Raw genomic sequence first — 16,093 nt, 5'->3', positions numbered from 1 at the left:
CATCAGGCACCGGTAGTGCAGTTTTGTATTTAATTGAAAAATCTAACCCTTTCGTAGGGTCGGGCGATGAAATTATGACCGGTGTCGTCGTTTCTTTCCCCAGGATGGCCCGAACCGTTCGGATGGTTAACCATTTTCAGCGGTGATTTAATCCCGATGGTGGGAAATCGCGAATAAACGCGCGCCGTGCAGGAGCAGTAGAACAACAACAGACGGATGTCGTGCCGATGTTACATCAAGATCGTTTGTTAGGCGACGCCATCGGGTGGACTAATTAATTCAGTCCAGTAATAGACCACCCGTTCCTTGAAGGGTGAAGAAACAGTCGGGAATGTTGTACAAACTCGCCAAAACCTTTTTACCCACCAGTGGGAAGTGGTAGTTGCACCGAAGAGTCCAGGCTTTTATAGGGACCGCAGTTTTATTCCCTTCACTCGCGAACATTTTTTCCCCAATGTCCGAAAAGACTCCAACAACATTTCACGATGTGGGTTTATTTTTTCCGCTCATTTCACGCTTGCCGAGCTTGACCGCGTGACTCCCCCTCCTTACCACCACTCCCTCAAGCTGCCCCTGTACGAGGGTGTAGCGAACACCTGTACTAGCTGTAAGGACATTTCCAGAACCGCCAGCATGTCTCGTGTTGGGTATGAAAGGTTGACAAAAAGGAAACTACAAACGAGGTCTCAGCCGTATCGTCGTGCTGTTTGCGAAAGCGTTTTTATTAATATTTATGTTAACACTTCTTCGCAGAAAATCGTAAATATTATTATGTCAGAAGCGTTTTAGCGTCACTAATTATTCACCGGCCGTAGGAGAGTCCAGCGAGGGCAATTATTTGTATTTTTTTATGCGTGAGGACATTTTGCCAATCGTAGAGGAGTGTGAGTGTTTGAAATAATGCCGCTTTGCTGGTTAATTTATAGCTTTCATCTATTTATTAACAAACTCTTACATGTTTACATTGAAAACGCTGAACAAGGTATAATGGAATATGTTCTTAAAAATTGTAAATACGGTACTAAACTTTATTGTCTTTTACGTAAAAAAAAACTCCAAAATAAATAAAGAATCCTTGTTGGCACCATTAGCATTAAGCATGAAACCCATTAGCATCGATTGATCCGTTAATCGCTTGGTTGATTATGCCTTTTCGCGCTTTGTAATATGAAACTCCATTACAATACCCAATGAATACCCCAGCATGAACCAGCAAATCCAAATGCCTCATCGCCTCGGTTCGATAAATAGAATAAAATAACGAAATATATTCCACCAACCAGAAGCCCACAGTAAGCGAATAGTGAATGCTCTATCCATGACTTCCAAGCTTCACTGATAACACACAACTCGCCCTTTTTCCTCCGTCTACAAAGGATGAAGATTACGCTGGGTCACTGTTGAAAGTGTTGGATCGGTGCCACCCCGTAACAAACTCCACGCGCAATTGTTCCGAACCGTGCCGAAGAAATTTGCCCTCCAAATCGGCCAAAAAAGAAAAAGCGGATAGTCAAATCAACCGTCAGCCGGGAAAGAAAGCGGAGCCAAACAACCGAGCGCCGATCCATTTATCATTGTTAGTAAAAGATGATTTATGGCGGTCCCGGGCAATAATGGATCAGCTTGGGAGCTTAAATGGAAGGGTGACTGAAAAGGGGGAGGAAGGGACGTTCGGGGTGTGCGATTTTAGTGTGAGGAAAATCGAAAATCGAGGTAGTAAAATTGGAAGAAAAACGTCCTTTTTACTACTTTTAGCGAGATATAGCGAGCGACGAAAACTCTTCGAGCTATGTATTACATGTAGAAGCGAGTTTGTATAAACAGTCCTTTTGCGGTATTCTCCTCCATTTTCTATTTAAGGGTTAAAATAAATGCTTATCATAATCCAAAACGCAGCAGAGAAGCGAAAGGATTCCTTTTCCCTTCCTTAGAACGTATCTTCGAAGCTGCAATCTAATGGTCCCGCGATTGGACAACCATGATACGGCCATGAGGACGCAGCGATACAGCTAAGCGCATCCGAATCGATGTTTCTTTCTCGTTATCCTTTTTTTCGCCTCAGCACACCCATGTTGCCAGCTTATCTAACTTATGCGTCCCTTGAAACTGTGCTACACAATTTCCTCCCACAACCAATGCCAAACGGTACGAAGGAATTGGTAAAAAGGGCACACGACGAGAATCGCTCTATCAAAGATCTACGAAATACCGTCGTTCGGGCTCCGTTTCCGGCGCTCCGACGGTGATGTTGATTATTATTGGCGTGCAAAACGCAAATGGTAGTAAATTTCAATCGGTGCTGCGATAAAGAAGGGAAAGCGAACGCGCAGAACGGGATGGGACAAAATGGCCGCGAAACAAGGTCGGTTTACTCCACGTTCAACCATCTTAGTAAACCTATTCATCCTTCTCAATCAGTGTGCCGTCTTGAATGGGATGAAAAATGACTTTCAGGCTACTGGTGGGTACTCCCGTTTTTCAACCACACTTATCGTTTTCGGGCTGCAGAATATCTTTCAAACGCTAGTTGGCTGTTCAGGCAGTATATGCTACCTATTTTCGCATTAAAAGCTAAGGAAAACTTTGATTCCACCAATCCAAGGGACGGATTTTTCCAAACGATTGATGATTAAACCGATCTTTTCAAACGAGTGATTAGTAGCGTGATAAATGATCCGACCTGAGTCATTTCGGGTGCGCTAGAGCGTGTGACCATTAGCAAATCAAAAACGTGGTGCTTCTTTTATCCACCGAAAAAGAGCTGTCAAAATGTTTACGCGCCCATTTGTCATCCGATGCTATGATACACGCTTGCGTAGTTACGTGTGGTCGTTGTCAATACGCGTATGAAGGCGGTATGATTACGGAGAAGATGACTTGACTACTTAGTGGTTGAGCAAGCAGGGTTACTTTGCTTCATTTGAAATCGCATTGAGTGGTACCAAAAGAAATAAAACATTTCTTGAAGAATGTTTGTTTTTCTGTTGACGAATGAAGATAAATGATACTCTCTTAACTTTTTTCCTCGAGATGCCATCAATTTGGCTCGTGCATGAATGAAAACGAAATGATTATGTAACTTGTAGTCATAACAAATAAATAGTACTCTGTTCACTACTAAAACGATCATAGTGATCGCTTTAAAGAGGTGAGTACGTAGTGCTCACCAGTAGGACCTCGCATTAGGCCGTGTTTTACGTTAAAATACTCCTGAATGCTTCATGTAAGCAATTTTCCATGGAAAAGGACTCCCATTAAATATGAATAACAGCACCGAAATTCGCTTACCAGCTTCAAATCGACGGATATGAATGAATGCAAAAGTCCGGCATGCTAAGAAATGTTGTAAATCCTTATGCATATAACGGAGCGCTTCTATAGTCTGGTCAAGAAAAAATAACAAATTGAAGGGAATATAAATGAACCAAAACTGTGCATTCTACAACGGAATGTTTGAAACATGGAAATGGAAATTTTTATTCAAATTACGAGCGTTGCGCGAGTAATGAGAACTGCTTGCTCTCGTTTGCACTGATGTCAACCGGTGGAATAGACCTGTGTGAAAACTACCCCGTACCAAAAAATAGGTATTCCCGCGGTACCACAAATGTTGCCCGTATTATTCTTCACCCACCGAATTGTGCTTTTGCACAAATTTTGCCAAAATGTCGGATGTAAATTTGGTTCGTTTTTCTTATGTTCCCCACCGCCCTCCTCCCACGCCCACCAGTCGCCCAATGTTCTTCTCTCCTCCAGCCCTCCTCGTGGCAGGTAGTTTTGGGGATCGTGTAATGAATTTTCTTTTAACTGCTATTATTATCATTTCCCTTCATGGTACGGGTGCATGGGTTCGTTCGTTCCCGTTTTGGCAATGCCGTTCATTTGAATAATTTCCTCCTTTATAGGTTTAGTTTTTATTAGCGAACAGAACCCTAACAGGGGCTCCAATCGGACAGGCACGGGTCGAAAACAGAAGAAGACATAAAAATTCATTACCAACATCCGATATTTCGCTCTTTTTTGTTGCTTCTTGTCATTTGTTCTGTGTCGAGCCGGTACACGCTGGGGCTCAGTTGTAAATTGGAGCTTCCTTGAGATGTTCTTTTTCTTTTGTACGTGAAATTTTTCTATTTTTATTTTCCACCATCAATCGTTTTTATTTTTTTTATTTGTAACCAAAAGGAAATGTGTCTGCTCTGGTGCCTTTTCTAATGCAAATTTCAATATCCTTCAGAGTTGTTTCTCGATGGACGACACAACCTTGTAAAGAATGCCTGGTTTCCTTTATTAAGGACTGTTGCTCAGGTTTGCTTAATGAAAGGATGATCATATTATTTCCACACTCCCAACGCAAGTGGACGGAAATCTTTATGCTGCACGCTTCGCAATTAGTGACGCACCGGTACGCACCACGTCCTTCACACGATCCTGATCGTTTCTCACTGGTGACAATGCAGTGCACACACCGTTTCGCTTCGGTTCGAACATAATTACACCGAGGGTCCTTAAGCAGCGTACATAATGGTGAACCGTGGCGCGAAATAAATGCGAAACTGGATGGAATTGTTGTTGTTTTGCAAATCTTTGGCCACTCCCAGGCTATTCAAGTTTGGTTGAAGTGGTATCGATTTGTAATGCTCACATTATTATGATTTACGGATGCTTTTGCGGTGCATTGTCGAACGGGTGGGTTGCACCCACTTCTGGTGGGAAAATTGGGTGGGAAATGATGGAAAATACACTGATAGAGCTAATTTGTTTCGCTAAAATAATCCATTAAGGATAAATATATGTGCTTCAATTGTTATGAAACGTGGTAGCAACATGAAGGAAGTTCGCCACTCGTTGTTCTAGTAAAACCAAATAAAAGAATTTCAAATCAGCAAATATGTTCTATTTACACCATTTTAAGATTGTTACTCGTTATTGTATACGTATTTACGTACAGATTGACTAAAAGCATTATGATTGCATACTTTCAGGTTTACGCTGAGCATACACTTGCATACTTTCAGGCTTACATAGGCTTACACTGCATTTCAGCGTATTTCACCGAGTTAAAAGATAGAAGTATTAAGGACATAAATTCTTTCCCAAACTACATTAATCTCATTAACATTTTTTTTATATTCTAAAAATGCTAAAAGAAGCAATGTAGAGATCAAAAACAAATGTTTGGAAAAATGAATGGAAAAAAAACAATCTTGCTAAATTTTGTCACAAACCCATCCTTCAAATATTTAATGTTTACAAAGGTCCTTCCACATACGATCAAAACATCCCACTGAACCATTACGAAACAGTAGCACAAATAAAATACCCAACTCACAAACCTCCGCAACGGATGAGTTACTTTCAAACGAGTGCCCATTTGCAAAACTTCAACCCGGATCATAAATTATCGGTGAATTGCATCAAAACGCAACGCACGTGACCCGCGAACTCACAGTATCTCCAACACTGTCTTTGCACGCGACCATGCATGCCATTGCGAACTGCTACCACCCAGCGAGAATAACTTCGGCACAATCAAACTCTTTAGACGAGCACGTGGCCAAACAGAAGCGATACCAACAAAAAAGGATGCGAACTTCACCAGGAAATGCACATCACTGACCCCTGGGTGAGGCTGACATAAGCTTTTTTGCCCGGTAGAACCACCAATTTCTTTCGGTTCGAGTGAAGCATGGCTAGGATCGATTACAATATTGGACACCACAAAAAGGGGCACATCCTCAAGCAAGCGCTTGCAAGGGTGAAAGTGGGGATCGATGAAGGCCGATCCACCAACCGTGATGTGTATCGATCGGAACTAGTCTTTGTTTATCGGTTTTGTTTTGGGGATTATAAAAAGCATTTTCCTGTGGCGAGGTGTGCGCTCGAAGTACCATACGGGTGATAGTAGCCTCGTAGTAGTAGTAGTAGTGATGGTAGTAGAAAGTAAAAGTACAAGCGCAACAAAAACACTGCTGATCAGAATTTTTTGTTCGCTGCCTTGTTTCGCACTCTGTACCGAATTTCCAGATAGAAGAAAAAAAAACTTTACCAACGGAACAATAAAAATGCCTCGTGTAGCTCTTTTCCCCTTTTGCGTAAAAGGACACCGGCGCTAGACCGCGGGCCAGACAAAAGGCCATCATCGGCGGAAGTTGTGCTGCCTGCTTTTCCGTTTACGGTGGGAAAGAAAAGCGGACTGGAGTGAAGGGACATTTTTATTGTTGTTGTTGCGTATCAGGAGACGAAACATCCAATCCCTCGTACGGATAGTAAATCGTCCATGCGTAGGGGAAGCTTCCTTTTTTATTTCGGTATGTTCGATGCAAAAACGCACGGTAAGGGTGGATGGTTTCTCGATTCGCTTGAGGAATGATGACGATTGTGGCGGGTGCGAGAAAACAGCCCAGTTTTTCCACCCGTTCTCCTGCAATAGTGTCAATCCAAAGGGATGGGAAGGGAAAAAATCTAGCAAGAAAGTAGGGAGTATCTGTTCGATAAGCCGATTGTTAATAGGGTCATGTTTAGATGTGTTTATTGATAGTGTGTTTCGAGGCTACGGGACGAGCCGGAACGCCTGAATGTATGCACACGGGAACGTGTGATACGAGCGGGGCATTGTTTGCTTCGCAGAAAAGCGAACCATTCTGCGTCCTGCGCTGGTAATTGATAGGGTGTAGCCTATCAAATTGTTTAATTGGCGTGAAGGTACATGTGTTTTCGTAGCCTGCTGGTACGCGGAAGAGCAGGAGAAGCAAAGTACACAGGATTATCGGTGACACGGAACATAATCTACTGTTTACGAAGCGTTTAGTGCTCGGTTTTTGATACGGTCAATAGAAAGAAACCACCAAATATCGTTTTTTAACTTACTGATTGGGTTCGCATACCCTACAGTGATGGGAATGTTTGTTTAGCTTATAAAGCAATATGATGATTTCGCAAGTCACTCACTATCACTTTCACTATCCATAACAGAGTTAAAGTCATTAGCGAATATTACAGATTTTCCTTCCACAATGGCTACCATTAATGCTATTTGTCGAATTACCTAGCAGGAAACATGCGCATTGAGTCGATGCGCATTACAAAAGTGTTGAATCAGGCTTTACAAGTGACTCGGTAGAAGAATGAGCAAAATCTCGATGAGGAACTTCAGGCAAAAGCAACCGTAAATTTACATTTAAGGACGAGTCTCATGGGGCGGTCCGGTGGCATGATGGTAGCGGCGCACACGAACGGACAGGACCAAAATCCCATCCGGACCAATCCCCCGTAGCAAGGACTGACTTTCCGGCTACGTGGTAAAATAAGTCGATACGGCCAGGCCGTTCTAACGAAAAAAAAAAAAAAGGACGAGTCTCATCAAAGTTAATTATACTACTTAAATATCCTTGGATGTTGAATGTATTGCAGGTTAAAGTAGTCGTACTAGTCACCTGTTATAATTGTGTAAATCTATTTTAGATTTGAACTCATTGATAAGTAGCCGAAGTCTCATTCAGTAGTGCAAAGCTAGTCTTGCATCGGACTTACCTTGCCGGGACTTGACGTCCACCGGAGATTCTAGGTTCTGGGACAGAATTGATGACGGTGTCGAGGTGGTTGTGGGCGACTGGGTTGAGGACACCAGGTTAAGATTGCCGGATCCCAGCAGATCGTTTCGGTGACGTTGACTTGCCAGCCCGTTACCCAGCAGATTCGATGGCGACACGAGTGAGGTTGCGTTTATAACGCTGATGCTACTACTACCACCACCTGCTCCACTTGCTCCACCACCTCCTCCACTACCACCACCACCACCACCACCACCACTAGCACTAGCACTGGTGTTAGTGCCATTCCCCGTGCCACTACCAGCGTTACTACCACTGACGTTTAGTACGCTGCCAGCGTTACCGGCGTTACTGGTAGTGTTAGTATTGGCAGGGTTGCTTTCAGCGCTAGCATTACCATTCGAGACAGGGTTTGTGCTAGCCGTGCCATTGTTGCTGCTGTTATTGTTTGAGGTGGTGTGAGAAATAACGTTTTCAAGCGATTCCGTCAATCTTGGCGAAGAATAGATGTCGCTACATCCAATGAAATTAAAGAAGGAAAAATATTATAAAAAATGTTAATTATTTTCGAAATAAATTTGATCAATTGAATCATTACCTAAACGCGCTGGAACTGCCGAGGAAAGAAGTCCGGTCCTGCAGGGCAGCTTTAGCCTTCTCTACGCTTTGTTTCAGCTGTTCGAATGTTGACTGATGGAACCGGTACGAACCCCAATCGGTGCACTGTGTCAAGCCGAGGCAGTCTTCCGATTTCACTTGATGTGTTACAAGCGGAGAAGCTCCCCGTTTCAGATCCAGCGCCGTCTGATATGAGCAGGAGCTTTCGTACATTTTGCTGCCGTACTTTCGCTTGACCCTGAGAAAATAAACGACCGAAAGAAATGGGACATTGTAACGGAAGTATTCAATGTATCGATATCGACAAAGTTTCCTGTAGGAATATTGATCTACTAATGGATGGGATTTTTTTCTCCTTATGTTTTAATGATGCTGATGCTGACATGTTTTTGGGATCATTGAAATCCTGTCCAGCTCTTTAATTAAGCTTGTGAGTGCGAGTCATACACTTTAATCGATGGTAAGAAGGGTCGGTCCTGATCCACGTACTGCACAATGCCTCATTGAGATAAACAAGTAGATAAACTTAACGGTGCCTCGTCCTCGGTAACTCTGATGATAAATGCCCATCTGCCATTTTACGACCAGCAGCTACCAACAAGTAACAAGAGCAACGAGTGCCTACCAGCCAACTTCGCGCGTGTCCAGGGTCCACTTCCTCCGAGGGGTCGTCCTCCGAGGCGCTCGTCACTATCATGAATATTCAAAATACCACCGGAAGCGGAAAGTTTGATTTACGTGCATAAATCTCCTCACGCCACGCTTGACTCGATTCGCCTTCCCATCGTGTCTTTGTGCCGGTGTTGGTTCGCGCCGGGATGAGATTGAACGAGTGTCTTCCTCGTCGCGCACATTTCGTTTGCCTTCAGCCATCCAGCAGCACATCCTCCGAGGAAGTGGACTCGATCCATTGAACCTTTTGCGTCCAATGTACGGACGTTCCGGGACTCGGTTGAACGGGCGTTTCATTTAATGATCATGAAAGGAAAATGTATGCACCGACTTCCGCCCAACTTCGGTCGGCCCGGTTTTGTGCAGGATATGCGTGCATTCGCGTGTGTGGCGGTACTCGCCTTTCTGCAATGGGTTAACGTCGGCATGAAGCAAATGAATTGGAAATTTGAATCGCCGAATGGTTGGCGATTAGCACCGACAGATAAATCCCAACCGACCGGCTAGAAATGACCGTCCACCGAAGTCATCTGCCATAGGCGGAGGCTGTGGGTGTGGGAATGGACCATAAAGGCAGGGAACGGTTCACAAGCGTTACAATCGTTGGTTGTCGTTGTAATGTAAGATAAATCCGCTTCAATTATGCGGTAAGCTTACACGGGACGGTACGGAACGGGTTTCGAGTGTGGATGTCATTGGGGAACTATCAAGGATCAAACTGCGTTATGTCATAATGGGACCGTGCGAGCAATGATGGGGTAAATTTAATTAACTATAAAGGTAATTTAGCTAGCGCTACACAATGTCCCGTACTGAGCAGCAACGTTTGTAGCTCGATTGAAAGCTAGAGCAGAGCGAAAAAGGTTCGGAAAATGTGGATCATTGCAGTAATACATTAAGTTTATATCTTTTGAACTCTATCTTTTTATATTTTATCTCTATCTTTTTTCTCTTTAATATACTTAAGTTACTTTCAAGCACAGTAAAATATGCAAAAACTTTTTAGTAAATTGTCACACTGACTGACCTTTGACTGAAGTTACACAGGGTAATAGCATTACAGATAATAGTTATTTCGAATAAGTAATAATTTATAGTTGAGTGGATACAGTCTATTTTGCTGCCTTTTAATAAAATAGCTTTTATTTACCTCATGATTATGGATATATAGCTTTTGCTATAATACTAGTACAGATCTTTTTATCCGTCAATGTGTGGGGTGTTAACACTAAGAGCTACATTGCTAACTACTGAAGATCGGTCACGGTTTCGTACGTTTCTAAAGCCTCTTGAACACACGAAAATATTTGCTCACTACTGTCCCAAACGAACCGGCGTACTTTCACAACAGAACACATTCGATTGCCGGTCTGATCGCGAAGCAACTGCCCTATGGCACATGGCCGGCCGTACCGGGAACGGAATTCCAGCAACATACACCAGCAGTAGCAGCAGCATAGAAATAAATGTCAACATACTGCCGTACTCAACAAGTGCGTCGTTGGGAACACGCCCGCGCACACGACTTTAGTTTGCGCTCTGTCACATGCAAACCACAATCACAACAACAATAACAACAATCAACCACACAAACGCGTGCACAAACAAAACGCCCGGCCAGCTCGGGCAGCTCCAAACGGTCGACAACCACCCATCGCTGTGGGTTTGCGTTGAGCCGCGGTCTGAAGGCATTTGCAGCGCAAGCTGTTTTGTTGCACAATTGAGTGCTTCCGGTACCGGACATAAATCGAATTTTCAAACACAAACACCACAGGCCGCCGGTGCGCCGGGTTCGGGTTTGCTGGTGCGTGTGATATGTCTATGGCTTATCTCATACATGCAAATGCACAATGCAACGATCGCGTTAAAGAGAGGGAGTTGTTGGGTAGCGTACGAAACCTTTAAACGCTAGAAAATATACAAACGGACGAGGCTTGTGACTGAACTTAGCTGAAATTCCCAACCAAACTTCCTTTTTTATGGATAATGTGTACTAATAAACAGAATGAAATCGTATGTAATTTAATTTTTGATTAAGTTTGACGAGTTTCAGGTGTATCGCTAAGCCAAAACTTATGTGATTCTTGTTAAGTACAATGGCTTATAGATTGTACGTCCACACCATTTTTTCGTGTTATTAAAGTCCGTATATTTTCATCTTAACACAGTAGAATATGTAATTACTTACATAAATAAACGTCCACCCAGTTAACAGGGAAGTTAATCCAGCTAAGTATAGTGTCTCTCACACTACATTGGAAAATGTATGCTAGACTTGTGGTGATGTTTTTTTATATTCTACTCTTTATACTAAGGATGCTCAAGATGCTCAAGCAACACTTACTTACATCCAATATATCTTTCGTTTACATTAAAGTAGTTTGCCTCTAAACTCTATAGACTCTAAAAGAATAAACCGGTACTTCATTAAAATAATAAACGATATGAATAAAATATTAGCTATTATTCTATAGCTCTACAGCAAACATGACTATGGTTAGTGCCACCGTCGGTTGAACCATGTATGATTTAAAATTACGGGGACGTTTGATTTATGGGGAAAATATTAATATTTCAAAGCCATAAACTGCAATCCCCCGGGAACAGTAGCGATTTATTCATATGAAACATATCTGAAGGGTTAAGACAGGTGTTTTACATGAATTATATTTAATCTTAATCTAAATAGCTCAAACATTCACAAAATTTATTTTTCTGTTATCACCTATTCATTTGATATGTAAATTTGCCACTCAAAATTAAGGTCGATGCAATTTGTTAGGTTTTAGTTTCATATCAATTATTTAAATCGTATAACTAACCTTTTCTTCCTTAATCGATGATTCAGCCGCAATAGATGTACTCCGATGAAGTACAATTTGATACCACAACCAAACACTGCGGAAAACAATTTCCGTCCCTTACGACTCAAATCCTTTCATGTGCTTTGCCATTCAAAAGAATCTCTGTTTTTAACAGTACGAAAAACAAATTACTTGTTTATAGTGGCCAAACCCTCACTTCACCGTGGTATTGTCCTCGTTGTGACTACGGTTTGCAACGGTTTATCATTTGTTCTTCGATCATTGGCAACAAAAAATTGCACAAGCAATGCAACAACTGGTCAATTAATAAAGAACGTCCAAGGAAGATTCCGGCACAAACCGATCGATGGAGATATCGCGCTGTCTATGCACCAAAGCACTTCCGTTCACTTAGTTGCTTGTTTCAGTTTTGCATCGCTTTTTTCTGGCGGTTTGCTGTTCTGTTTTATTCCTTATGTCCGGCTGCAGCAAGCCTTCGATGTCTAGCTCAGTTCCCCACTATCGAGCACTGTTTCCGATGCATGACAAATTATTCACGAATTCACTTGCAGACTTCCCAAAGCACAAGGGAGCGCAAAACCAGACCACAGTACACTCTATATTTTATCAGAACAAACAGATCACCAAGGTGTCGTACACACGGCGAAAGGACTTTGCATGTTCACCTTGTTCACACATTCGCTTCCCATTCACTGTTTTGTTTTTTTAGTCCAAAACACGCTCTCGACAAAAAGTTCGATTTAGCAACTTGCTTTATGAAGCTAAATAAGATAACGCACCGTCCAAAACATCGACCACCACTAGAACCAAATACCGACGGGAAGTGCCTGTAACCTAGCGCGGATATTCCGGCGGGATAAGACGCAGCCTCTCGAACACACGGTGCACTCTTCAATGTCGGATGCCACCGGATCTGGTTCGCGCGGGACCTTGGGACCCGCGTTGTAAAGTGGATATCCGCTTGCGAGACCGTGGGCCGACCACAGGAAGGATCATCCACTCGATGAGGTTTTCCTTTACGCGAAACATCTCCCCATCCTCGGTGCGATGCCACTGTCTCGCTCTGCATATCCCTGTCGGATGCAAGCTAACCGTGGAGCAAGCAGGATGGCACCGCATGTATACTATGTTCCCACCGTAGCTTCGTTTGGGGTGGTTTGGTAAAGGATTTTCCAGTAATGGCGACCGGACAAAGGTTTTTCCGACTCCGGTTCGCGCGCGCACACACACAGACAATGTGTTGGAGCAGTACGGCACGAGTGGATGCGAATGAAAGAAGATACTTACAACCGGGCAAATGGAAACCCGTTTGGGAAGATGATGCAGAGCAGGCGCGCAACTACAATATCCCATCGCTTTTCGGCACGTACGGTAACGCATGGTAACGTTTGCTGGCGAACGAGGCGTGGCCTACTGTTGGCTGAAAAGATCAGATCCTTGTTTCGCGCCAGTTGCATGGAGTAAGATTGTGCCATTTTTCTTCCCGTCCCCCATGCGCCCCCATCTCAATCGGTGTTGTGTAAACCTTGATTTGTCCCGACTACGGCCAGCTCGCCACGGGTGTCCTGATAGCGATGAACAGGTTGCTCGTTTATGGCGAGTACGTTGGAAAATAAAACCCCTTCTGCACGCATCTTCACGCTTCCTACCATTCTCGACCTGTGTTTTGCTCAATAAAATGGCATCATTTCACTTTTACTCATTCGACATTCGGCTTCCATGGCGTATCGTGACAGCGATACTAAAACACACAAAATCGTTACCTCGTGTGTGTGGTGGTCGTCCGTTTTTGTCACCACGGTATGTTGAGTCGAGTCGGAACGTTATGGCTTTATTTTCGTGTCCCGCAAAATGGGTCCTGCTATTCCAGTCGTTAAAATGTCATGCATCCTTTATTGTGCTCGTTTTGTTGCGCTACCCCTCCGTGCAACGAAGGAATCAATGCAATCGAAGGATTTGAAAATGAGTATAAAAAATGGAACACAAACAGTTGGTTCTTGAACGGAGAATGAACACACATGTGGAATATATTAGAATACAGTCGAATGTGTTTACGTTCCGAAGGGAGCATATTTCGTTGTGACCACAGTCAATTTAACGCACGGAATAATAGTTAGTAATAACGATGGAGAACACGAGGAGCAAGTAACCGTATGTATGTGGGTTGTAAAAAGAGTGTTAGTAGTGTATTTGAAGCAAAAGTATAAGTGATGGACATGGGATGTGACACGGAACCTTTTTAGACCGACCAGTGGTAAAAGGCATCAATTTATAGTATAATGTTGGTACTCGATGCAAATAACTCGTTAGGTTCTTATGAGTACAATTATGGTATATTGTAGATTTTTCAGACAATTGCATCCAATGTGTAAATTTTTTAAATTTAAATTTTAAATGCCATAAAAATTTAAGTATTAATAATTATATGAAATTGTAGTAATTTCACGAAGTAGAAAATTTAAAACTCTTTAAAAGGCATGTAATCATTAAAGCACACCGGTTTGTAATACGTATAGCATACATTTAGGCTCGAGTGTCTGTTTCGTTCGTTCGTTATTTCAATGCTACTGATTATCTCATCTTTAGTTTTGCCTAACATACATATATTTGCGCTATAACACGAACGAATCCTTTGTGTTCTGCAATCCTCTAGCTGTCTTACTGCCTCTAACCGGCCAGATTTGCAAGACTAATTGCTTCATCCATCAATCTATGCGCTCAGCCAAGCGCCCAGCAGTGGAACCCATACGACAATGGAACAACACATAACAGTCACACAGGCAAGAAACTTTTCTTTATTAGCATCAGGGCGATCTTTTTTTGTCTTTCGCTCAAAGAAAGAAACTAAGCGCACAGTCCTACAGGCGAGATTCTGCTTCCGGCCACCAGTTCAGAAGCATTCGCGCATAACATCGCCCACAACGGGTCCATCGTTAGGAGTGAGCAATTACGAATTTCATGCGTCACTTATCAAAAGTCCCGACACACCGAAAGCCTGTTGTCATTTTTATTCCCTTCTCTCCCGCATGCCGCTTTGACCCACCGGTCTGCTGCCAACTCCTGTTGTCCTAGTGCATATCTCAATCAGGGTGACGGGTGAAGCATTATTCTCTGCAACATACGTACGTACTCCACATTATGGTCACATTCGGGACGGGATTATACGACGTTCCTCGTGGCTGCACGACATGAATCACTTCGATCAGGCATGTCACATGGCTTCCGGGACGTTCTAGGGTGGAAAGGCAATGATGGAAGGTCACCAGAACGCACTGTAACGCACCACGTTGCTCCGTTCGGGAAAGATATCTTTGTGCGAGCGTTATTGACAGCAGAACGAAGATGGAGGGTACTTTAGCCGAACGATAACCCGCCAGTAGTTGTCTACTAAGCGGACACATCACGTAAAAGCAACCCAATTTATGATCCTATAATAAGCAGGTGATGCCGAACACCGATGGAGGTGAGGCGAAAATTTATGGTCGCAGTTTCGCGGAAAATTGAGGCTTGCCCGGGACAAACAGCAATCATCTTCTAGGAGCGAGAGGCATTCTTGAAGTGTATATTCGATCCATAAAACTTTTTTTTTTCTTCTGTCGGATATGTTTCGTAACATTACACAGCATAAAGGACCGAGCTGATGTACTGCTGATAGGTTCATTTGTTGTCTTCGGTGAAAGATCCTTGCTCGAAACACTTTACACTCAACCCAGCTCGGCAGGGCGATAAAAGGTGGGTGAGAACTCATCAAAATAAGTGTACAGCACCAGGTGAGAATGTACGGCCGTACATGGCACAAACTACGAAACCCCTCAATCAAACACGTACAAAAGCCAACCCACACCAACATTTACCACGTGCGATACCTTCGGGAAGGGTGTGTACTTCTCGCCGATATCCTTTCCATTTGACCCCGTTCGTCGGTGGCTAATAGGCAGTTTAAATGTTTTGTTAAAATCTAACGCGATTATCTGTTGCAGATAGCAGTACCACAAGGGTCATAAAACATTGTACTGTGGCTAGAGGGGTTAGAACGGGCCGGCCTTATCCTTCCAAGCGATACGCGGTTTTTCACTTTGTTGCTTTTCAACCCTACGTGTGATGAATGTTTTGTATGTTTAGATGAGTTGGTGGTTTGGCTGACGAAACATGCTCCGTTTCTAAGCGTACGGGAACGTAAAGGGGCTCGTGATTTCGTGATAAGTGTCAATAAACCGATCCGGTAGAATGGGGTTGTAGTACTCACTTACGAACTAGCATATTTCTATCTTCCGTCAAACGGTACCGGAGCTTCTTCTACAGGGAAAATCAACTGCTTCAAGCGGTTAAGAAGATAATAAAAGTTCCCTTAACATTTTTTTAAGTTACATTATTCTAACGCGATCATTCCTCATTTATTCAATAACTTAATTATTTTTAATCACAAAT

At 43.1% G+C, this 16,093-nt stretch overlaps 1 protein-coding gene across 1 annotated transcript; it reads right to left on the bottom strand.

The window, feature by feature from the left end:
• Positions 1-7,495: 7,495 nt before the first annotated feature.
• On the bottom strand, positions 7,496-9,995 carry LOC128713214 (putative lysozyme-like protein). The gene is made up of 3 exons (XM_053808075.1): positions 9,991-9,995; positions 8,149-8,406; positions 7,496-8,063 (listed from the first exon to the last, which is right to left on the bottom strand). The coding sequence occupies exons 1-3, from the start codon at positions 9,993-9,995 to the stop codon at positions 7,496-7,498; spliced, it is 831 nt and encodes a 276-aa protein (XP_053664050.1).
• Between the last annotated feature and the right edge of the window lie 6,098 nt (positions 9,996-16,093).

Source organism: Anopheles marshallii, chromosome 3 (assembly GCF_943734725.1).
Source record: "Anopheles marshallii chromosome 3, idAnoMarsDA_429_01, whole genome shotgun sequence".
In the NCBI taxonomy this organism is placed as follows: domain Eukaryota; kingdom Metazoa; phylum Arthropoda; class Insecta; order Diptera; family Culicidae; genus Anopheles; species Anopheles marshallii.
This window is presented reverse-complemented; position numbering and strand designations above follow the sequence as displayed.

Coding starts and splice junctions, on each gene's coding strand:
- LOC128713214 (XM_053808075.1), bottom strand. Junction 8,064..8,148: donor GGCAGTTCCAGCGCGTTTAG/GTAATGATTCAA, acceptor CATTGGATGTAG/CGACATCTATTCTTCGCCAA.